Source organism: Drosophila erecta, unplaced genomic scaffold (genome assembly GCF_003286155.1).
Source record: "Drosophila erecta strain 14021-0224.00,06,07 unplaced genomic scaffold, DereRS2 tig00000092-arrow-pilon, whole genome shotgun sequence".
Classification (NCBI taxonomy): Eukaryota; Metazoa; Arthropoda; class Insecta; order Diptera; family Drosophilidae; genus Drosophila; species Drosophila erecta.
Window position 1 is genome coordinate 8,762,788 of NW_020825207.1, and position 22,931 is coordinate 8,785,718.

At 49.4% G+C, this 22,931-nt stretch overlaps 7 protein-coding genes across 16 annotated transcripts in view; 3 read left to right on the plus strand and 4 right to left on the minus strand.

Moving 5' to 3' along the window:
* Positions 1 to 228: 228 nt before the first annotated feature.
* On the minus strand, positions 229 to 2,927 carry LOC6548868 (death-associated inhibitor of apoptosis 2). Its single transcript, XM_026981154.1, has 4 exons — positions 2,850 to 2,927; positions 2,341 to 2,722; positions 847 to 1,879; positions 229 to 787 (listed from the first exon to the last, which is right to left on the minus strand). The coding sequence occupies exons 2-4, from the start codon at positions 2,710 to 2,712 to the stop codon at positions 699 to 701; spliced, it is 1,494 nt and encodes a 497-aa protein (XP_026836955.1). The 5' UTR covers positions 2,713 to 2,722; positions 2,850 to 2,927; the 3' UTR covers positions 229 to 698.
* On the plus strand, positions 2,920 to 4,090 carry LOC6548867. The gene is made up of 2 exons (XM_001975417.3): positions 2,920 to 3,063; positions 3,121 to 4,090. The coding sequence occupies exons 1-2, from the start codon at positions 3,036 to 3,038 to the stop codon at positions 3,987 to 3,989; spliced, it is 897 nt and encodes a 298-aa protein (XP_001975453.1). The 5' UTR covers positions 2,920 to 3,035; the 3' UTR covers positions 3,990 to 4,090.
* On the minus strand, positions 4,041 to 8,235 carry LOC6548866 (myeloid leukemia factor). 7 transcript variants are annotated; one of them, XR_003407939.1, is made up of 6 exons: positions 8,052 to 8,235; positions 7,154 to 7,374; positions 6,567 to 7,095; positions 5,815 to 6,006; positions 5,176 to 5,459; positions 4,665 to 4,741 (listed from the first exon to the last, which is right to left on the minus strand). XR_003407939.1 is itself a non-coding variant. In XM_026981155.1 (5 exons), exons 1-5 carry the CDS (start codon positions 8,105 to 8,107, stop codon positions 4,621 to 4,623), a joined length of 1,110 nt encoding a protein of 369 aa, XP_026836956.1. In that variant the 5' UTR covers positions 8,108 to 8,235; the 3' UTR covers positions 4,041 to 4,620. The 7 variants fall into 7 exon arrangements, 5 of the variants coding, with proteins under 5 accessions (XP_026836956.1, XP_001975452.1, XP_015012315.1 ...); XM_026981155.1 differs by lacking the exon at positions 5,176 to 5,459 and having other exon boundaries at positions 4,041 to 4,741; positions 8,061 to 8,235; XM_001975416.3 differs by lacking the exon at positions 5,176 to 5,459 and having other exon boundaries at positions 4,041 to 4,741.
* Positions 8,236 to 8,615: 380 nt separating this feature from the next.
* On the minus strand, positions 8,616 to 9,496 carry LOC6548865 (trypsin alpha-3). Its single transcript, XM_001975415.3, has one exon. The coding sequence runs from the start codon at positions 9,490 to 9,492 to the stop codon at positions 8,710 to 8,712; it is 783 nt and encodes a 260-aa protein (XP_001975451.1). The 5' UTR covers positions 9,493 to 9,496; the 3' UTR covers positions 8,616 to 8,709.
* Positions 9,497 to 10,791: 1,295 nt separating this feature from the next.
* On the plus strand, positions 10,792 to 15,153 carry LOC6548719 (probable cytochrome P450 4aa1). Its single transcript, XM_001975413.3, has 4 exons — positions 10,792 to 11,009; positions 13,148 to 13,331; positions 13,394 to 13,777; positions 13,838 to 15,153. The coding sequence occupies exons 1-4, from the start codon at positions 10,992 to 10,994 to the stop codon at positions 14,782 to 14,784; spliced, it is 1,533 nt and encodes a 510-aa protein (XP_001975449.2). The 5' UTR covers positions 10,792 to 10,991; the 3' UTR covers positions 14,785 to 15,153.
* On the plus strand, positions 11,895 to 12,404 carry LOC6548864 (cytochrome c oxidase subunit 6A1, mitochondrial). Its single transcript, XM_001975414.3, has 2 exons — positions 11,895 to 12,329; positions 12,387 to 12,404. The coding sequence occupies exon 1, from the start codon at positions 11,991 to 11,993 to the stop codon at positions 12,273 to 12,275; it is 285 nt and encodes a 94-aa protein (XP_001975450.1). The 5' UTR covers positions 11,895 to 11,990; the 3' UTR covers positions 12,276 to 12,329; positions 12,387 to 12,404.
* Positions 14,822 to 22,931, minus strand: part of LOC6548717 (myosin light chain kinase, smooth muscle) — a 32,220-nt gene continuing 24,110 nt past the window's right edge. Inside the window, exons 10-21 of one of the 4 annotated variants that reach the window (XM_001975411.3) lie at positions 22,733 to 22,778; positions 21,802 to 22,673; positions 21,314 to 21,725; positions 20,698 to 21,076; positions 19,055 to 19,363; positions 18,090 to 18,364; positions 17,514 to 18,026; positions 17,115 to 17,456; positions 16,957 to 17,058; positions 16,724 to 16,901; positions 15,882 to 16,596; positions 14,822 to 15,518 (exon numbers count right to left, since the gene is read on the minus strand). In XM_001975411.3, coding sequence (XP_001975447.3) covers positions 15,151 to 15,518; positions 15,882 to 16,596; positions 16,724 to 16,901; positions 16,957 to 17,058; positions 17,115 to 17,456; positions 17,514 to 18,026; positions 18,090 to 18,364; positions 19,055 to 19,363; positions 20,698 to 21,076; positions 21,314 to 21,725; positions 21,802 to 22,673; positions 22,733 to 22,778 — 4,511 coding nt within the window. In that variant the 3' untranslated portion in view covers positions 14,822 to 15,150. Of the gene's footprint in view, positions 15,519 to 15,881; positions 16,597 to 16,723; positions 16,902 to 16,956; positions 17,059 to 17,114; positions 17,457 to 17,513; positions 18,027 to 18,089; positions 18,365 to 19,054; positions 19,364 to 19,437; positions 19,772 to 20,207; positions 20,310 to 20,697; positions 21,077 to 21,313; positions 21,726 to 21,801; positions 22,674 to 22,732; positions 22,779 to 22,931 lie in introns of those variants that run through there. The other 3 variants (XM_015156824.2, XM_026980403.1, XM_026980402.1) reach the window with 3 other exon arrangements.

Genomic DNA, 22,931 nt, shown 5'->3' on the forward strand with positions numbered 1-22,931 from the left:
CGAGATAGTTGTGTGCAGTGGAAACAGATTGTTACAAGATAATAGCCTAATCTCATGGGGCACATCCCTTGAAAACCGTTTGGATTTAAAACTAAGATAAATTAAATATTTTAAAACCGTTTGGAAGAGGATCTAATTGAATGCATTAATAATTGCCACCCATCTAACAATATGCATTATTAAATTATGAATTTAAGACAATAGATTTTTCCCAAGAGACAAAATAAATTTTTAACATTTACATATACATTTATTCGTATTTCGCGAGATGCATATAGTTGTGTGTATACCATACTATCAGCGGCTTATAAACATGATCAACAAAAATACATACATGTGTTAATAAGAGTACGATAACAAGAAATACATAAGTGATCTGCGGTCGTGCCGGAGCTTTGATACCCTTTTCAGTGCGAAATGGAGCTGCTCATTTATATAAGGTCTTTTCAGCGTATATAATGTCTGGTCTAAAAGAGATTTGCTCGGACACAAGGCGATAGTTAGTAACGACAACTCACAACCGTAGCTAATGTAAAAACGGATAGCTGCAGTTGGCCAAGTACTTAGTAGACGATTAAAGATATTGCATTAGCTAATCACCGGATAATTTGAACTTCGCTGTAGTAGTTTGTGTGGGTGCTATCAATCGATTCGCTTAACAACTAGCTGGTAAACTCTGTATGATGTCGATATGCGCTTCAAGAAAGGAACGTGCGCACAAATCCCTTGATGTCTGCGCGGCACATGGGACAATTGGCCACACTGGGGGCGCATTGGTTGCAGGTAGCTGTCGGGGGAATAGGAAATTAGCTACAGCTCATGGTACATGATAGGTCAGCGACTTACCCAAATGGCCACAGGGCAGGAACACCACGCCAACCTCCTCGTCCAAGCACACCTTGCACAGGCGTGCATCCTTCAACTGTCGGTTTTCCTCCTCCAGTGACAGGTTTCCATTCGGTGTGGCCACCGACATCTTTTGTAGTTCGTCTGTGATTTTGGAGATATTCGCAACTGGAGCTGCCTGTGGTTTGGCTGGGATGGAATCGGCTCCCGATACTGGCACAGATGCTGCCTTGCTAGTAGTGGCCTGACATGGTTCAATAAAGGGAGCACTTGGCTCGGGCGGCTCACGCACCTCCAGTGCAGCTCCTGCGCCGGCCTCGTCGAAGATGGCATGCAATAATTCGTCCAAACTGGCGAAGGCGCAGCCGGAACTCAAGATCTTGCGCTGGATGGCATTGCGCACAACTCCTCCATCGATACCCAAGGCTAGCGCCTCCTTGGCTGGCGCTTCGTCCATCAGTACGTCTGCCTGGAGCGATGGGGCTGGAGCAGTGGCTTGCGGGGAACTGGCGTTGGCAGCCGTTGTCGCGAGCACTTCGCTTACATAGGCTGGACCCTTGGCCAGCAGAACGAACTGACACTTTGGCGACCACTTGGCGTGCTCGAACCACGGCTCATCCTCCTTCTGCCACGAGCGCAATCCAATGTTGCAGTGGAAGCAGCGCACCTGGTCGCCTATTTTCTGATAATATAAACCAGCCTGGGCCAAAGCAGAAGCGGGCTGAATATTGGTAATGGGCCAATCGGAGAAGGTTCGCATTCTGGCGTCCACACAGGCGTACTTTGGACGCAGTGGCAGGGTGGTGGGCTGGATGCCCAACTCATCTAGGTTCTTTCCGGTGGCAAACTCTATAAGTGGCCCCATTTGCACACGAGGACATTGTGGGAAAAAGCGCTTGTGCTCGTCAAAGGCGTTGTCGTTCTTCTCCCATTTGGCAATCACTCCATTGCACCATACGCACTTTACGTGATCTAGGCGGTTCAGGTAGTAGAAACCAGCCTTCGCCAGAGCCTGCGGCGTAATGTTGGGATTCTGAAAAGATGGTGACATTTTTAACTAAAGTTGAACTAGATTTAAAATTATTCAGTTGGAAGAATTTAAAATTACTATACAATGATCTTCATTTCAAGTTTATAATGATATTTGTAAACATATATCTCCATTCTCTTCGTGGAAACTATGTTCAACCAAGTTTGACTAATTTCGAAGAACTAGTTTTTTCCCAACTGATTTCCAAACATCTTTCAGCTGAATTGAGTTAATTAGGCAGCTTACATATTTCACAAGTCATTTCTTGTTTGTATACAAACAAACGTTTTAGAGATTATTTCTACTGGGTTTTCCCTTATTTCTTATTTACGCTACATTTTAACTACGTAAACATACTTACATATGTACTTAAAGTGAGCTTGAAACTGAAACCCTATAGTGATTACAAAGAGTCCGCTTTGGTGAATCACCAGAAGCAAGCGACACCAGGTCAGAGTACTCACCGGCCAGTCCTTGAAGGTTTCCAAGCGATTGGCCTCCAACAAGAGATCGGGACAAGCGCAAGACTCAGGGCTGTCCACCACGCTGTTGCCCTCCTTGTCGCTCTCCTGACTCCTCGGAACATTGCCGCAGTGATTCGGAGCCAGAACCATGGAGCAGATAGGCGAGGAGCGGCGATGGCGCTCCGCCACCAGGTCGCCGTACTCCCAACGGTCGATGCGCACGTGGCAGAAGTGGCACTCGGCCTCCAGCCAGTTTCCCGTGGCAAAGAAACCATTGGCCACCAGATCCTCCGCGGAAACGGGGGCATTCAGGGGCCATTCCCCAAATGTCGCCAGGCGAACGCTCTCCAGCTCCATGTGCTGCTCCGTCATCGTGGCGCGTCTGATTTGGATCCCAATGGATCCACCAATGATGTAATGCCACCAAGGGAATCACCAGCGAGCACAGACGAAAATGAAAACAAGACAGGGTAAGAATATAAACTTATTGTAGCGATGTAAAAACATACATCGATGTTTTTCGATACACCTTAATGTCTCATCGATGACACACCGTCTTAATTTAAACTGCTTAGCGAAAGCAGTGCAAGCAGTTAGCTCGATATTCGTTATATATAAAACCAAGAGGTTTCCAGGTATTCATTGAGTGTCATATAACAGCCAACTTTTTTAACAGCTGTTCAAGCAACGACAAAATGAATCTAAATCTGTTGTTTATATTTTGTACGTTATTTATTCATATCGAGTTCTTCAAGCACTGACATATTTATATTACCACAGTGCTCTGCGCCGCGCATGGTCAGGCGGAACTCTCCGGACTACTAACTGCCCTCCAATATGTCGGACTCTACTCAAATGGGAAAACGGATTCCCTGGGAATTTCTCGGGGCCAGTGCCATTATAGCTTCAAGACATTTGCCCTTCTGGAGGAGCGGCACACGTGTGCGCCGGATGACAAGCACATCCTGCACCTGACCGAGCTGCCTCCGGTTCGAAAGCCCCCCATTATGATCAAGTGCCTGCAGCGGGATCCAGGAAATGAGACAGATTCCAAGCCCGCACTGCTAATAATGCGAAGTGCCGAGGAGATAGTGAATCTGCTAAAGCCGGTGGGCAATGCCACCAAGCGCCACGAGCCGGGCAATTGTGTGGTTGTCCACTTTTGCACCGCAAGCAGCTTGGAGTGCGCTCGTGTGGCTCCGGTGATAAACCTGCTGCCCCATTTCTTTCCCACGCTGCCCATCGCCTATGTGGATGCCTATGAGTATAGTCGCTTAAATGCAGAGATCGGCATCGTTTCGCTGCCCACACTGATGATATTCCACCAGGGCAGGCCGGTAATCAAATACGATCCCTCGTGGAAAGACTCGGAGAAGCGCAGTTTTGCCAGGTTCATTATGCGTCACACCAATGTGAAGACTGTTAATCCACAGTCCATTGATCCGCTCATCCTCCTTCGCTCAGAGGTCGAGCCGCTGTCCCGTGAACCCATTGTGGAGACGGATTACTACTTGGGCTTGGCTTGGGCCTTTATACTCGCCTGTCTTGCCAACTTCCTGCGTAAGACGGCCATCTGGAAGCAGGTGGTGGAGATGGTGCAGCGCAATTGGCGGGAATCCGAGGAGACGCAAATGGAGATGGTGGACTAGTCAGTTAATAAGTTGAATTCTCTTTAAGTCGCATAAGTAGAACACATTGGATTTACTATTATAATGTAATTACCATTTAATTAAATTCACATCAACATTTACTTGGGCCTTACGAATTACATGTATTGGGGAATTGGTAATTGTTTTCAATCGTTCGGAGCCTTCAAATCGCTTGTGTTCATTTGCACGTTAACTGGCATCCATTATTTAAAGCTTAGTGGCTAACAAAATCTAGAAACTTGAGAATTAATCAAATAATTCAAACTTATAACTACGTTTTCATATATATTCCATTACTTTCATTGAATTTTTCGATTAGGTGTGAGAGTGTAATGATTTCGGCGTTGAATAGTCACATTTCTGTTAAGTAAGTGCAAGCAAGTTGATCTATATCCTGCGTGGGCATCAACAGTAGCTTTAACTTGTACAATTTTTAGTGTTGAACTGAGGGGTCGACTCACGCAGGATATGACACGACATAACTAGTTATGAATTATGTTTGTTAAAAATATTTGAAATGGTTCTTCAGCTATAACATAAAGATGCTCTGGAACAGAACCCAACGCTTGTTTCCCAGTGTTTTTGAGTGTGCGGTTCGGAAGATGTTGGCATAGAGGTGATAACGCTGCTACTACTGCTTTTTGCAGCGCTTGCCTGCCTTGGAGGAGCTGGCCGCCTCGTCGTCCGTGTGATGATGCTTTACGGCGCGCTGTTGGCGCCTCGGATGGGCGGCATAGGGATGTGGATGTATGCTGGTGGGGGGAGCAGAAACAGATACAGATAGTCATTAATTCACAGAAACGATTCTTAAAAATAGGCATACAAAACGAAAGGTACACATAATCATTCGTACACAGGCCAATTCGAACGCAAGTGAAAATTTAATAACAGGAAGAGAAGGTCAAAGGAGCAATGATGGATGATGTAGGCAAGCGAGTGATGGATTCGTAGGATTCGCGCTTAGTGCCGCTAGTGGTGGCGCAGCAACAGCAGCAGCAACATGGTTAAAATTTTGATTATCGTCGATGGCCAATTGGGCGTCGTCGCGTAGTGTGTTAAATCGTCGAGTGTGGCTCTCGCAGATTGTGGTCTACATGTTAAACGGATAGGCGATGCTCTTTCGGGCGGGTCAAAATGCGAGTATGCAGGCAGAGAGTTAGATGTGTGTGGGAAGGTGCGGCCTTACACGAAGCTTGCGGCCGTAGTGTTGAGCTGCCGGCACGGAGATGTGGTGTTGCTGCTGTTTGAAGTTCGAAGTTCTTGTGGCGATGAAGCGGAGCGTAGCGTTGGTGGCGCCTTCGGTTAGTAGAGTGCATGTGGTTACGTCGAAGCCAGCCGAAAGCCGAGTTTCTCGTCGTTGACTTGATTACTTATGATATTTATCTGGATTAGCATAGGTTTCGGTTTATGTATTTGGTACTGTATCCGCTCTACTTGCGGTGGTACCGCGAATTATAAAGACGCCAATCTCTGCATGATTTGGAAAGTACAAAATGTTGATGGAGAAGAGAAGAGAGAGCGATATGTCGTTAATACACTTGGGTAAATGGTATATTACAAGATCAAATCGTTGCTACCCAGGAAGTCCAGTAGAGTTCGAAAACAAACAGTATTGGTTTCAATAAATCAAGAACGTTGTTATTAATGCGTCGTCAACAATTGACCACAATCGGACCACAAAACCCTTGCATCAAACTTCGGCTGTCCGAAGACGGTTTTGGTTAGGACTATACAAGCAGATTGATATGAGGTACGAAGCTGACATAGTCTATGTAACTAGGTTAATCCCGCATTGCCGGCTCCAGCCGAACGCAACTAAACAAACCTTGGAGAAGTGGACACCGTGGCCAGCGGCGAGGATGGGGGTGTCCTTAGTGGGCGGCGCGGCGTGGCCAGGCCATGCCCATTTCGCAGATACGAACGACGAGAGCTCACGTAGTTATTGTTGTTTCCGTTGCTTGTATCGTAGGTTGCTGGCGCGGATGTTGGTGCTGCTGCTGCTGTTGCAATGTTGCCACTGCCACGTCGATGTCGTTGTTGCCGTAGTATGGAATCGAGTCGAAGAAAAGTTGGAAAAGATTACAACAATACTTTTGGGGGTCGGGACTATGCTAGTTGGCGATCCAGTTCATTCAACGCGAAGCTTTTTTTACGTCGTGAGTGGGTGAGATCATGGCGAACGAAAGGAGTCGTGGGCAAAACGAAAACTGAACAAACGAAAGATGTTGAGAGCTTAAGTTGCCGCCTACCTCTGTGCATTTTATGATTTCGATTCGATTCGATTCGTTTCGTTTGAACGCAGTTGGGAATGTGATTAGCAGAAATTTATAGTATGCAATTCTGTTTCTGTTTTATCGGATAGTTAGTAAAATATACTGTATTGACTTTAGATTTAGTAATTATATCTGCAAGTAAATACAAATGTTTCAATTTAGCAACAGTTGTGTGAGAGGAGTTGTGGTTAGTTGGGGGAATCTTTGGATCGGGCTTCAGCAAATGCTATTCGGCTAATCCTACACAATCACGCGCACGGTACAGGGACTCGGATGTGGATGTGACTTTATCCCTTACACTCACCTGTTCTGCGGTGCCGTTGGCGCAGTGGAATAATGGCGGCCCGCTGAGGAGCGAACCGGCGGCTGCTCCTGGATCACACAATCGTCATCTTCGTCGTCATCCTCCACCGGTTCAATGGTCAACGTCGAGGTGTGAGCCGGTGGACGGGCGGGCATGATGGCCTGCATCCCACCACCACGATGGCCAGACTGCACCGCTCCGCGTGAAGCTCGCGAGGTAAACTCCCTGTCAAACTGCTCGGCTTCCTCCTCCTCCAGATTGATGAACTCCTGTCGCTCCTCCAGTTGTCCCGAACGCATGTCCTGCTCTTTCTCAATAATGTGAGCTCGCTCGCCAATGTGGTGACCAATGGCCATCTTCTTCAGTCCAGTGCGCGAGTCCTGCACCGTCTTGCGGGTCTCGCGAACGCCTCCTGGTCCTGTTTTGGTACTAGTGCTGGCCTGGTAGATCTGTGGACGCCCATCGGGACCCGAGGACATGGTCATCACGGTGCTCTGGCTAAAGCAAGCGCCTGAATTGGCACCAATATCTGCAATACAATGGTTTTAGATGGGGCTCTTCAATGCAAAAGTCCATCGAATACTCACCAGCGTTCAACAGGCGATTGAAGTTGGGCATCATGGGCATGCCGAAGAGTCCCATGGCTGGCATGGCCGGCATCTGCGGACGCTCCATGAGGGCGTTCTGCTGGAATCCCTGGTCGAAGGGCGAGACCTGCATGAAGGGATCGGGCATGAAGCCGTTCATCAGGCGGTTCATCGAGCGCATCTGCATGTTCATCGCGTTTATGGTGTGGCTCATGTGGTTGCTGCAGAGTAGAGACAACTTGGTGAGTAACTTGGTGATACTTGACTGATATTCGGGGATTACTGGGGCTCCATTTGCGTACGGTCACTGGTTGATTTGCTTTTACGTTTTTGTTTCATTATAAACTTAGCCGAAGGGGTTTTAAACACAGCGAAACTGAATGATTTGTGGCCAGATAAGTGATAAAGGCAGCGTAGCCTGCCATGTTTTGCTATATGATAGAGGCTCCGATAGGCAATTCATGGGTCACTTTGCGGTTGGGCTTATCTAATGGCCCAGTGACAGGGGGAAACCTTTGAAATAACGCCTGCTTGCGAGTGCATTTTCCCCAATTGCATTTCCCTGCGGTCGCTCGATTCAAATTATCGATTATTACGTCTTCACTTCACGCATGCTGCACACACACACGCACACACACACATACACACGCAAATGCACACTCAGATGGTTACCGTTCATTTTGGAACGCTATTTATTGGTAATTTTTGGGCACGCATGTTTAGTTGGCCTGGTTGTGGGGCTTATGAGCCAATTATTGATTTACACCTGTTTTCGCGATTATTTTGCTGTCTTTCCACGTCCCAAAAGGGTACATTAGCTGCACACGTATGGAAATATAAATGGGGCTTCTGCAGGTCGAGCCGCATTTTTCCAGTTCCTGCGGCATGTAATACTTACTGTACTAACCCAAGATCGTCGTCGAAATCGCCCATCAACGCTCCAAATAAAGACATTTTCCTGGCTTGTGTTGGCTTGCTGTTGCTGGAATTTTCTTCTTTCCGTATGCAGAATTTTCACGAATATTTTCTTTGTCAGCGTGCCCGTATCTTGCTGGCTAAAATATACCAGCGGCAGCGACAACTTAAATATATACTTGTTCTAAAAAATACCAAAAGCCGTTATTTTTGAAAACGGAATCGTTTTAATTCTTCTAACTATTTGGATTTTAACAAATGCAAATTTCTAATTTAATTATTTTAAAAATATGCACAGAAACTTGTACTTGCTTCAACGATTGTGTAAAGTATAAAATGTATTGTTAGTTACTAGGAACTTTTCCCTTCCTCAAGGCAAACTATATTTACCTATTCCCACGAGTTAATAATGTTATTTACAAATAAATCATAAAGAATGCCCCATACATTCCGATGAAATGGCTATATAAACAAGGTATTTTAATTAGGAAACCCAGTTAGACTTTGCGCACGTATATAAACTTTTAAATATATTATGTGTTACGGTTTTTAAATGTTCATGTTGTATTTATCATTGTGGTAACGTAATAATTTGTTCGATTTATTTGTTCGCTTTGAGCTTGCAACACTTTCCACATTCTTTAGAGATAGGCCTCCGCCTGCTGCTCGATCCAATCGATATGGGAATTGACGCTGGTGTAGACTCCCGGGAATCCTTTCCTGCCGCAGCCCACGCCCCAGGACACAACACCCACCAGGACGCCGTCCACGGCCAAGGGTCCACCGGAATCTCCATTGCAGGTGTCCTTGCCGCCCTCCAGATAGCCGGCGCAGATCATCTCATCGGTCACCGTGTAGTCCTTGGTCAGATACTGGGCTCCGCAGGTGCTCTTCTCGACGATCTGCAGCTCAACGGCGCGCAGCATGGCGGGCAGAGCCTCATCCTCCTCGGTGCGCTTGCCCCAACCACTCACAACGGCATGGGCACCCGACGGAGGAGCCTCGAGGGCTATAGCAATGGGTTGCACCACGGCGGAGTACTCCAACGGCTCGCGAGTGATGATCAAACCGATATCATTCACATATGTCTTCTTATTGTAGCCGGCATGGGGGATCAGCTTGCTGACCTTCACGCCCTGCTCCTCCAGATCGGCAATCGAGTTCTGACCAGCCACGATCCGAATGTACGAGGCATAGCGTCCCTTGATGCAGTGGGCGGCGGTGACGACCACCCTGGGTGCGTAGATGCTGCCTCCGCAGATGTGGAGCAGCATGTAGGTCTCCAGGCGAACGGACACCTGGTACGGATACTCGGCGATGTCCGCCTGATCGCCACCCACAATGTGGGTGCTTATGGAGGCGGAATCCGAGAGGATAACCAGGCCAAGTAGACCCAAAAGACATAAGCCCAACCGCAGCGACATTATAACACTTGAAATGTGGTTCGATTTGGGCCTCTTATATAGGGTTGGAGAAGCCTGCTTATCACTTAACACCCAAATGGCGAGTCTAGCGATCATCCCCGATAGGTATTTTGGATTTTCATAAAATTCTGCTACGATATCGTAAAGTTTATAGGACTCGCAGCTCAATTCGTTTTATATCCATTATAAACTGGGCGGTGGTCTTCTAAAGACTCAATACCCACAACGCCAACTGGTCAGCTAAGGAGAACCCAAATGGGGATTATCAGTGAAGCGATCCACTGAGTCATCGAGCGACTCTATTTCATTTGCCACTGAACTTTACTCGTCCAGAATGACGACGGTGTCTAGTCGAGGAGTGTAATCTCGATCTCGAAGTGCTCCGTGGAATCGTGTCTTCAGATAAGGTAGGCTGAGATTTATTTACTATATTAATCGGTGGTGCACAAAAGCCGCAGCAAAGGTACAAGAAGTGATGGGCTAATCGGGCTGTTTGGCATAATAATAATTATTAATAATTGGACTGTTGATAACAACTCTTAATCGGTAAAAGCACCGCCGGAAATCTGATAATTCCAGTCGAAATATATCTGCCAATAATATGACCCACACTATATAAACTGACTAAACAGATCTGGGAATACTGAGTGATGAATGAATAAGAAAGTTTATTCGTTTGAGTTCCGTAAACAATTGGCTGTTAGTAAAGGTACATAGAAGTTTCGCGGAAATAAATGCAGAATATATTTTGTAGAATTTATGATGACGTTAAAAGCAGCAGTGGGAAAATGTGCAAAATCTGACGACTGGACAGTAAACATGAACGATTGATGTAATCAAGATCTTGAAGAGGCCCGTCTGCGCCGCTTGAAAATCCGCTCAAAGTTCGATCCGCTGGCACGCGTCTGAAGATCTCCCACTGACTTCCCCCAGTCGGATCGCTGAAAGTGAAGTGCCACTGGCATGCCAAAGGGTCTGCGATGCCATGGATGAGCAAGGAGAGCTGGAGGAGGCACATCAAACAAGCACAAAACGGATAATTGATTGCCATGCCACTTGGCAGGGGCATCCAGCATCCAGCATCACCTCCACTTCTCAGCTACTTAGCACTTCGAGTGCCGACTAGTTGGCAATTACTACGTATACTCGATACACTCGGGCATCTTGCGGATACCCGGGGAATCGGGGATTCGGGTATCCGGGGCAGTCTAGCGACGTAGCACGTACATCTTTTTCGGCGTGTTCAAGCCGAGCTCGATCGGGCCAAATCGGTTATAAATAGACGCCAACCGGCGGAGGTCCCGCACTCGTAGCTCATCAGTCGCCGGATGTGACTCTGGGTAAGAAGACCTCAAAACGGATATACCCCAGACGAAGTGGACCCAACTGGTCTATGTGTGGATTAGGCCAGTGATTGTGGCAAGGACTCTTGTGTGAACGACTGAGGATCTATACAAAATATATTGACTATATCAACGGAATACAAATAAGTGACTAAAATGTTTGTGGAAAAAGTGGTGAGTGATACAAATATTAGACCGCAATTTGGCAATAATAAAAAGGATTTATGCAATTAAAGTTTATAAATGAAGGGTATAATAGTTAAGTGAGATGGTAGATGGTGGTTCTTGCGTTTTCGATTTTATTATCTGAAAGTGTAGCAATTCCTCATGGATTTTTAGTTATAAGGATGCGTGCATGTTTTTAAGGATCAAATTCGGAAATATACACTTTACTTTAGAAAAGTTTAAAAATATAAACTTTACTTTAGAAAAGTTTTAAAATATACACTTTACTTTAGAAAAGTTTAAAAATACAAACATTACTTTCATTACCAATAGTGAAATATATTAGATTTGAAACTTCTTATTTATTTATCATATATCGTTCTATGAATTTTCGATCCGAAGTGAGCTCTTCAACTTGTAGGAGATGCCCAGTTTTTAGCTGAAGTTTTCAACTAGATTAACTCACCAATTTTGGTAACTTCGCCAGCACTTGAATCACTTTTAAACGGAATTTGAAGCGTTAGATTTGGGCGGTCGGATCACCTCAATGAGCAGCCTCTCGTTTCGGAAGACCATTATGATAATTTATGGAATTAGTGGGAAATAATCATGGTGTATGTGTATTTATTAGTGGCCAAGTGCCAAATGGCGAGCAAACAGGCGGGTTCTGCACATCTCGCAGCCTGGATGGATGAGCCGTGCCCAAAAAAAGAAATACAAAAAAAGTAATAAGAAGTAAAGAGGAAAAATAGAAGTAGCCTTCTGGACGCTTCAACGGCTTCTGGCCAAAAACGAGCATGGGGCTGATTAAACAAAAGATACTGGGGTTGTTGGACCTTGTGCTCGGCTCCCCTTGAGAGTTCCTAATTACGCCAATAGTTTCGGGCAGCAGGCGTCGGTGTTACGGATCAAATTCGAGCAGCTACAGTGTTCCAGTTGATCCCTAAACCAAGCCAGGCATCACAGCAAATTGAGCGATTGTGCGGATACATGCCGAGCTTTGATATCCGGCGCATGGGCAACATGCCCGCCAATACCGCTGGTCTGTGGAAGCGGGTGACCTTCCTGCTGGCCCTGCCGGCCATCGTCCTGTGCGCCGCGAACGCCTTCTCCGGGCACAAGCACGTGGAGCGGGAGCCGTTCGCCAAGTATGAGTACCTGAGGCGCCGGACCAAGCGCTTCCCCTGGGGCGATGGCAACCGCAGCCTGTTCCACAACGCCGAGGTGAATGCTCTGCCCGAGGGCTACGAGGATGAGGTGCCTCAGGAGGATTAGGCGCGCCCATTGTCTATTATTTTACTTTTGAACTTATTTTACTAGAAACTGATGGTAAGATCATTGCCACAAGTTCCCACTGCTCTCAAAGCTGATTGGCATACTCCTTAGAACACTCTTGGTAAATTGATTTTTGGATTACCGATATGACCGTCGGTATGATGGTTTGCCGATTCCTTGCCCGTAATAAATTATTCATTGAGATCTGAGTCAGTCAACTGGTGGTTTCACTTGGCCATGAAACCTGCTGTCGCATTTGGCTAATGGTTGGGGCTCTTACTCTCGCCCAGAACCAAACAATGGGGTTTTTGGGGCTTTTGGGGATTGGGAGGAGTGTGGGAACTGGGCAACAAAAGCCTGTCCCTGGATTTTTGGCCGGTGATCATCATTTGTCATGTTTTGTGCTCATCGTAACCTGTTGCACCACGAAACGCCGACTCGAATGGGCCAAAACCAAAGCAAACCAACACGTACACATGCACGGTGTGGTGTGGTGTGGTGTGGTGTGGTGCTTTAATCGATCTTATGGATACACACACGTACTTGTATCTGAGATCGCATAGCATCGCCCATACGCCGTGTTGGCCCAAGCAATTCACACGACAGTTAGATACATAACTTATACTTTCGTTGCGATTACGATAACGTGTGTTTGCCGAAAACTTGCGACACGCGGCAAGGGCAAGTGCTCGCATCCAAGTTCGAATGCCTAAGTGCTCCGAGATCCCCAGTTAATTAGACTCCAGTGCGTAGCCGATGAAGTGCGTTCAAGAGCCCGGGTTCTCGATAGCCGTCCAAATATTGACCTGTGCGGCAATTAGCCACGCGACTTGACCTAATGAATCTCTGTGCTCCTACCCTCCCCCCAACAGCTGGAGCGGACCACCAAGTTGGAGCTGTGCTCCATCCTGATCCTCCTGGTGATCAGCCTGAGCATCTACACATTCTACGCCACCCTGAACACGTACCTGCGGTCGGTGCTCCTCTCGCTGAAGCTCACGGGTCCGCCATCGCTGCCATTTCTGGGAAACTGCATGCTGGTCACGGATAAGGACTGTAAGATCCAATTAGAGATGGTCGCGTTTATGTGAAGGAAACCTTTTGATCCCATTTTACAGTGATGCGTCGCTGTGCCGGCAAGGCCTTCGACCTATATGGATCTCTAGTGCGGATCTGGGTGCTGCTCTTTCCCTTTTTTGCTGTCCTGGAGCCGGAGGATCTGCAGGTGATACTCTCGTCCAAGAAGCACACCAACAAGGTGTTCTTCTACCGGCTGATGCACAATTTCCTGGGTGACGGCCTGATAACCAGCAGTGGCGCCAAGTGGAGTAACCATCGGCGGCTCATCCAGCCAGCCTTTCATCACAATCTGCTGGAGAAGTTCATTGACACCTTTGTGGATGCCTCGCAGTCGCTGTACGAGAACCTGGATGCCGAGGCCGTGGGCACAGAGATAAATATTGCCAAGTACGTGAACAACTGCGTACTGGACATACTAAATGGTGAGTCTCTAGGGGATTAGCAAGCCATATTTCCACACTTAATCCCTGAACGACTTGCAGAGGCCGTTTTGGGAGTGCCGATCAAGAAAAGGGGCCAGGATGTGGTCATGATGGAGGACTCGCCGTTCCGCCAGGGCAAGATCATGATGCCCGCGCGGTTCACCCATCCCTGGCTGCTGCTGGATGGTATCTACCACTGGACCAAGATGGCCAACGATGAGCTGAACCAGAAGAAGCGCCTCAACGACTTTACCCGCAAAATGATCCAGCGGCGTCGCCAAATCCAGAACAACAATAATGGGAATAGCGAGCGTAAGTGCCTGCTGGACCATATGATCGAGATCTCCGAGAGCAATCCGGACTTCACGGAGGAGGATATCGTCAACGAGGCCTGCACCTTCATGCTGGCTGGCCAGGACTCGGTGGGTGCCGCCGTGGCCTTCACTCTCTTCCTGCTGACCCAGAATCCCGAGTGCCAGGATCGCTGTGTCCAGGAGCTGGCGGCCATATTCGAGGACAGTAACAGAGCGCCCACGATGACGGATCTGCACGAGATGCGTTACATGGAAATGTGCATCAAGGAGGCACTGCGTCTGTATCCCAGTGTCCCACTGATCGCCCGCAAACTGGGCGAGGAGGTTCGCCTGGCGAAGCACACATTGCCCGCCGGCAGCAACGTTTTCATCTGCCCATATGCCACCCATCGCCTTGCCCACATCTATCCCGATCCGGAGAAGTTCCAGCCGGAGAGGTTTTCGCCAGAGAACTCGGAGACCCGCCATCCCTACGCCTTTATTCCCTTCAGCGCTGGTCCCAGATACTGCATTGGCAATCGATTCGCCATCATGGAGATCAAGACCATAGTGTCGCGCCTGCTGCGAAGCTACCAGCTGCTGCCCGTATCCGGAAAGACCACCATTGCGGCCACCTTCCGGATCACACTGAGAGCCTCCGGCGGATTGTGGGTGCGCCTCAAGCCGCGCGACCATGCGCTAACCAAACATTGATTGCCCTTGTTCTAATCCTGCGATTACTGATCCTGCGTTTCGTTACATTAACTTTAATTAGTATGGTAAATATGTATATAAATCGATACAATAATTTAAACACGTAGCTTCCTCTAGCCTAAGTACAGTTCCCTCTGACCGGAGGGAGTCCGTGCACATATCCTACTGTGAGTGGGTGTGGGTGTGGGTGTGGATCCAGGATGCTGGGTGGGTGCGCTCGGATCCGCAGTCGCCGCGCGTTTCGCAGTCGCTTCATATTCGAGTGTTTCGTAGAGTTTCTCTGGGGTACATCTTTTTTACTTAAACAATGCTATATCTGCTTTATCTGTAATAAAGTTATGCTTGTCGGCGTTTAACCGACTTAATCTAGGACGTGATATGCTGCGTTTCGTTGTTGAATCGGCTGATGAGACGTCGCGCGCGTGATTCGCGATTCGTCTCCGCCGTGTTCCCATTTCCATTACCATTGCCATTACCATTACCATTTCCAGTGCCAGTGCCAGTGCCCGTGCCTTTCCCATTGCCAAACTGCCGCTGAGCACTGGACACCGTGTGCTGTTGGGCAAGACGCTCGGCCGCCTCACGGACGCGTTGGCTCATCAGCCGCGTCGGCGTGGCGGATCGCTGGGGCAGCGGAGAGCTGGGCATGGACCGCACCTGGGGCGGCTTGCCTTTGGAGGATCCACTGGGTAAGCTGGAGCCGGCGCCTCTGCCGGTCCTCGCCGACTCCTCTGCTGCAAATCGGAAAACAATCAGGCGGTTAGTGCTTCGTTTGGTTTCCAGAGCAAGCCCTAAACGGATCTTAAAGTGATTTGTATGAAGAGTTAGGTATATTTGCAGGACTTGGGTTATCTTCTCTAGTTACATGTAAATATATCGTTAGATTAAATATGCCAGTTTGCTAGTAAATGAACTTCAGCAAAGTTAAATGCATAGAGATCGTTTGATCTTAATCAGTTTGTCTTAGTTAGGAAAGGGCGTTATCAAGTGTTTTCTGTTTAGTGAAATCATTTTCGGGTTATTTTATGTTTAAAATTGTAGTTCCTAGAACCCTCGCAACACTTTAAGATCCGTTTCGGGTCAGGAGCAAAAGTTACTTCTACTGATGCGTCCCACACTCGCCACCTTGGCTATTTTGTAGGACTCAAAGGCAAGCGGAGGTTTGTTAGCAGCGGATGCGGATGCGGTTGCGGATGCAGAAGCAGGAGCAGGGGAGACCTGGAACCTGTCCTTCAGCTGGGACACCTTCAGCTTGGACTCACACAAGAGGGGCTTGACCTGGGGCTTGGACTTTGGCTTCTCCCGCGCAGCGCTGTCCTCCAGTGACTTCTTGCGCATCTTGATGGTGTTGGTGAAGTCGGAGCGCATGATGGCCTCGCCCTTGGTGGGCAGCTCCAGGGCGACGGTATGCTCCGTGTCGTCGTGCACAACGGTGGGCAAGGTACTCGCCTTCGCTATCGCCTCCAGCTTGGACTTGGCCAGCGAGAGGAGCAGCGTCTCCTGGGCGCCACTGCAATTGGAGCACTCGCTGTAGCCGGAATCGCTGCGTTCACTGCACTGTGACTTGTCCCGCAGCTTGAGAACGGTGCGCTTCTCCACTGGCGGCATCTCACCGCTGAAGTCGTCCTCCTCCTCGTGGAGGGATGTCATTTGGGTGCTAGTCCCACCACCGATGGCACTGGCGGTCAGCATGCCCAGACCGGAAATGGAAGGCCTTGGACTACTCAGCACGCCCATGGCAATGGCAGAGTTCCGTCGCGACACCGACAGGTTGGCCATGCGACCAAGAGCACGGATGGCATTTCCGGTTTTCTGGATTAGCAGCAGCAGTAGCAGCAGTAGCAGCGGATAGCAGCAGCGGGCAGGGTTAGAAAGGTAGCAGCAGTGGGGATCATTGGTTAGGATCTTTGGAAGCAGCGAGCTTGAGGCATTTACTAACCTGCCACTTGCGCCGAATGATGAACTTCTTCAGCTTGTCCGTGCAGATCTTGTTGTTGCTGAGATTGTCGTCCGGGCGCTGGCTCAGCCACTTGGACTCCAGGCACTGCTGGGCGGTCAGGCGGTCCTCCTTGCGGTGAACCAGTAACTGCGAGATGAAGTCCTTGGCCTCTTGAGAACTACGAGAAATGTTCTTAGGATTTAAGAATGTTAGTTAAAGATAGTGCAACCTACACGCAGTCAAAGGCCTCGTCATCGTAGTCGTAATCCGCCCTGGTTATATTCGAGAAGGTTTCCACATCGGTATCGCCCATGAAGGGCGAGAGACCCGAGAGCCTACAAAAATGAATTATAGATAATCCGGGAGAGAATATTCGGTATGCTCCACTCACAGCACGTAGCAAATGACGCCCACACTCCACATGTCGGACTTAAAACCTATGGGCTCGTAGCTAATGATCTCTGGTGGTATGAACTCTGGGGTTCCAAAGAGAACTCGGACGGGCGCTTTCGTATCCAGTCGTTGGGCCAATCCAAAGTCAATGATCTTGATCTGGTGGCTGGTGCGGGTATGGCACATTATGTTCTCCGGCTTCAGATCGAGATGCACCACACTTTGGCCGTGCATGTAGGCCACTCCATCGCAAACCTGGCGCAGGAACAGGATGCAGTCCATCTCGGTCAAGGTAAAGTCATCAGCCACCACGCGTTCGAATAATTCTCCGCCAGTGATGCTAGGGAATCAGAAATCTCAGTGGTGATCCTCTGTAGATATGCATAGTAATACTTACTACTCCATCACCATGACAATCTCCCTTGGACTTTCGAAGGAGGCGGCCAGCTGCAGGAGCTTGGGATGCTGCAGCGAGCGCATGATGGAGATCTCCTCGAGCACCTTCTGCCGATCCTGGGACTTGATGCACTTGATCACCTTGGCGGCCAGCAGCTGCTCCGGCTGACCGCGCTCCTGCACCTTGTAAACGATGCCAAATCGCCCCTTGCCCAGCTCCTCGATGATCTCGAAGCGAGATTTGAAGTCTCCACCAGACTGCACGCTCACTGTCGCCCGTCCAAAATGATCGCTGGCATCTGTTGTGGTCCTCTGTGGCGTATTGGTTATCTGTACCAGTTCGCTGGCCTGGCCGGGTGCACTGCGTCCATGGATATTCTCGGCGCGCACTCTGAATCGGTACTGCATCTGTGGCTGCAGATTCTTGACCGTGTACGCCAAGCTGTCCACCACTCGGGTCACCTGCAGCCAGCTGTCCTCATCCCCGTCCTGCCCAATGGTCTGCATCTCAATGCTGAAGGGATGCCGCTCGTATTACCAACATATAGCAGAGTTAGTTGAGTCTGATGATACTTACATAAAGCCTGTGATCATACAGCCACCGTCGTAGGGTGGACCACACCAGGCCACTGCCACGCGATCTGGACCCAGCGAGACACTGGGCTGGCCACTGGGTGGCTCCGGAGGACCTTCCACCGCCACCGAGGCAGCGGCAGCCTCCACGCCGTAGTCGTTCATCACCTCCACCGTATACTTGCCGCTGTCGTCCGCCGAGATGTCCGTGATGTAGAGCGTCGACTGCTGGCTCGTCGTCCGGATCGTCACATTGGAGCCCTCAACGATGGGATGGCACTGTGGAGCCAAGAGAGATTTGTGTGAGAAGTGCTCGGTTTGCACTGAGCACAAGGTGTAAACCTAGTCAAACAAAGTTCCCCAGTACTTGAACTGTACAACTAGTGTAATTACAGCTCCAAACAGCATGTTTACTTAGCCCCAAGTGTGAAAACAAGATAAATTCGGCTGCCACTTCAAGATAAAGATATGTATGATGATTTGTTTCGGGTGTATCGATGTAGTCAACCTTCGCTGGTGCGACTCGCCAAGCATTTGCGGTTTTTGCAACCATTACGTAGCCAGTCTAGGCAAGCGAAGCACCCAAGCAACCCAAGCCACCCGAGCAACCCGACCAACCCAACTGGCCCAGCGAACCCAAGCGAACAACACCGCAAACTGATCGTGACACAGTCCCAGTAGAGAGACACCTAGGCTAAATGCCCTAAGCGAGGCAGTGGGCTGTGGAGATAGGGTGCCGAGTGGGCTTAGGGCAGATAAAGAATATGGAATATGGAATATGAAATTTGAAAATATGGATTCGTAATCCTCCGGTCTGCCTGCCACTTCCAAATTGGGTCAAGATTGCACAACACCACGCTCCGTTCGAAACCGGACCAGCGACCATAAGCCTAATGCCGCCTTAGAGTTCGAGATGTATGGCTATTTATATACCCAAGCCCTATCAATGTAATAATATCCAACACTCACCGCCTTGTACCAGATGACTTTGGTGCCCGGGAATGGCTCGTAGCGTGCGCTCAGCCGAACTTGTCCACCAATCAAGGCGGTGCAGTCCTCGGGGCGCGTCAAAATGCAGCTTCTGGCCGCCAGCGAGGAACAGGAGCTGTTGCCCCGGATGGCGGGCAGCACCAGGAGGCTGGTGTAGGTGCGGCTGGCGGGAATCCGACGGGACTCCGCCTGGGGATGCTTCACCTGCAGACAGATCTCGCCGCTCCTCGATGCGGTCACGTCGCGCAGTCGCAGCAGCCGAATGCCGTTCTCTGGATAAGACTCCAACTGGAAGGAGGCAAGGAAGCATATGGAAAATTAGTTGAACATCGCACATACACTGAGGGAAATGCTAGCACTACCCGCTGTAATTACGCTTCAATTGGGGAATTATTGTTCTTTAAGTGAGCCAAATTATTGAGCATTCTCGAAAGCTTCATTAATTGCAATTTTATTGGAACATGCACATCGTTGATTGAAATCTTCTGATAAACTTTTAGTTTGTGTAGAGATGATATTAAAGGCCTTTGAAAAGCAGCTTATTAAGTTGAAAGTTTAAAGTTTAAAGCAGCCGAAGTGGTTGTGTTAGAAATTGCAATATTTTGGATATAGGGTGTACAATTATGATTTTTAACTTGTTCACGTTGCATTGCAATAACACACAAGAGCGCGGGCTGGTCACTTTTCTCGCGGTGTACCCTCGCTCACATGGGTAAACAATTATATACTGTATGCACAAGTGTACGGAGAGTGGCGATCCGAATCCGAATCCGGGCGAGCCGAGTCCGGAGCAAGGTGCTGGTGACGCGACGCGACGCGACGCGGACTGAGGTTGCTATAGAACTGAACGACGCGCTCCGTGGCACGCACCAATTAAGCGAGCAGCGGGAACGGATGGGAGCTACGCCACGAGCGGAATTCCATGAGCGGACGACGGGCGATCGAAGCGGAATGATCGTGACAATGACACTTTCACGCCCGCTCTCATTTTCATTGGAGCACAAACGGCGTTCCTTATCGAATGGGGGGAATTCGAAATGGAATTGGAAATGGGAATAGTTATGGGGGCTTAAACCGAATCGAACGCCAGCGACATTGATACTGGCAATCCATTTGGCTCGCCTCCGCCTACCTGTGACATCTTGTCACGCCCCTGTGCCGATCGCCTGGGATTCTGATTCTGATACTGATTCTGATTCGGATTCAGATTCGATTGGAGCTGGGCTCTTTGATTTCCCTATCATCTGGAGGGGTATGTATATGGAATGTATATGGAATTGTGGTAAAACCGATGGCACCGCGATGTGCACCGCTCGAGCGCCGATGAGCGAGTGTTTCCATCGTTGGCATGCAGCTCGCATCTTTGGCAGCTCCTCCCATAGGCGGCTTATGCTAATGAGCATGCTCTCACACATTCGGGTCGACATGTGGACATCAATGTATATGCACACAATTATTATTATTGTTTTCGCGGCCAAAAGTGCGAAGAAGCTGCCTGCGGCAAGGCAAGAGCAGAAAATGAAGAGCTTTGTTTTTGCTTTCGTTTCGGTTTCGGTTGCGGATTCGGTTTTGGGGCCAAACACGCCGTTCCAAAGTTTATTACGTTAATTACGCATACGCACCGTCATGTTAAGTGAGTCATCCGCCTGGGCCAAAAGCTGTCCATTGAGATACCAGTCGGCTTCCGCGTCGCAGGGGAAAACACGGGCGTAGAAGAGGGCTTCCTCGCCGGTGGCGCAGACCACCGGAAGCGGCGTCTTCAGCAGCTGGACGCACTCCTCATCCTGGCCACGGAGATCGCGCTCCAGGACGCACAGCTCGCCGCTGCTGCTGCAATCGCATCCGCTGGAAATGGAGCTGCAGTTCGGATTGGAGTCGGTGGTGGAGGTGGAGTCGTCGATGTCGCTGATGGTAAACACCTGACAGCTGTAGGTGCCGGAGTCAATGTCGAAGGCGTCGCTGATTCGCAGGCAGAGGCGTCCATTGCCGTGATCAATGTAACTGCAGCGACAATGAAAGTGCCATAAGTATTTGCATAGTTCGCATTAAGGTGGAAACAAAGGGAACCCATTGGCTTTTGTCACTCAATACGAGCTTATCGCTGGAAATTGGGTGCTTATAAAACACTGAGCGAATTATTACAACTTTACAAATATGTTTAAGTGAAAGCTCTTTCGTGACCAGATTGAAGTAGTCTTACTGATAAGAAACGGCTCCCTTCAGCCACCAGGTACTCACTTGAACTCATCGCTGTCCGGTAGAATTTCGCCATTTCGCAGCCATACGTAGCTGTATGGCTCATCGCAAGCGATGGAGCAGCACAGATCGATCACCTCGCCCTCCAGAGATTTGGTAATCTCGGGCAGTGGTTCCGTGATGACAGCACGGCGCCTGGGGATCGCCGTGTTGGGGTCGTGGAAGGTGACTGTGGTGGAACTGACGAGCGGATCGTGGTCGCCACTTATGATGCAGGTGTACTGGCCCTCATCCTCGCGCGTCACATTGTCCACGATCAGCAGGGCCATGGAGTCCTGCAGCAGGATGTGAACCCGTTCCGAGGCCTCCAGCTCCACGTCGTTGTGGTAGAATCTCACCGAGGGCACAGAGGAGCCCCGATAGCCACTTGCCAGAGCCATGCGTCCGCCAATTGCTGCGGATTAAAAGATATTAAGTGAAATAATGGCAGAACTGCATACTGCAAAAATCGGGCAAGGAGCATCACCCACCTGTGGATGGACCCATGATGCGCCTGTACAAATGGGCATTTCGACGGGAGGAGGAGGCACGCACGCTGCGCACCGAGGGCGACTTGGAGTAGCGGGAGCTGCGGATGACGTCCAAGCGAGCGGTGGCCTCAATGCGCCCGAAATCGTTCTCCAGAGTGACGCGGTACAGGCCGGCATCGTCGAAGGTCACCTCATCGATCTCTATGATACGCAGGTCATCGATTTCCTTGACGGCAATGCGCGGCGTGGGTGTCACAATCAGGCCGTCCTTGTCCCACGTCGCCCATGGTGTGGGATGACCGGCGATGGCGCACTGGAAGCGCACACTGTCGCCCTCCTCGACGACGCGATTGTAGGGAATGGCGAGAAACTTGGGCGCCGTGATGGCATTCCGGGCATCACTGCGCCTCCGTTCCGCCACGGCGGACAGATCGATGCTGCTGGTGCGGTAGGACAGGCGCAGGGGAGAGAAACTTCTGGCGGGGGTCGATCTTGGCGTGGAACGGGGCGTGGAGTGGGCGGAGAGCAGGCCACTGGGTCGCGCTAGCTGGCGGCTCAGCATATTCTCCTTCTCCTCCGGCACATCCACAATAATGCAGGCGGAGGAGAGACTGCGGCCCACCGAGTTCTTGGCCACGCACGTGTACTCGCCCTCATCCTCTGGATACACGCGCGGAATGCTCAGCGTGGCCTTTATGCCATCGAAGGACATTACGTAGTCGCGATCGCTGGGCACAACATGCCCATCCTTCTCCCAGATGATGAATGGCTCTGGATCGGCCTCAACATGACATTCCAGCGATATCGCATCCCCATCGCAACAGCGCAGGTTTCGCAAGTTACGAACGAATCGGGGAAGGGTCTCGATGTTGCTGAATAATTGTCGAAACTTATTAATAATACTTTATGTCATTATTGAGGTTGAACCTACCCATGTCTCGTGTGCACTTTATCCATGCGGCTTTTGTTGAGTATATCTGGTGAAAACAAGATATTATATTAGACTTAGAATATATAAATCGCATTTTGAAATTGGCGCCCTTCAAACTGCTTGCCAAGCAGTTGCGGTAAGTGTCTTGGCTAATCAACGGTTTTAGTAGTATTTTTCACAGTGTTCCTATTTATAATAT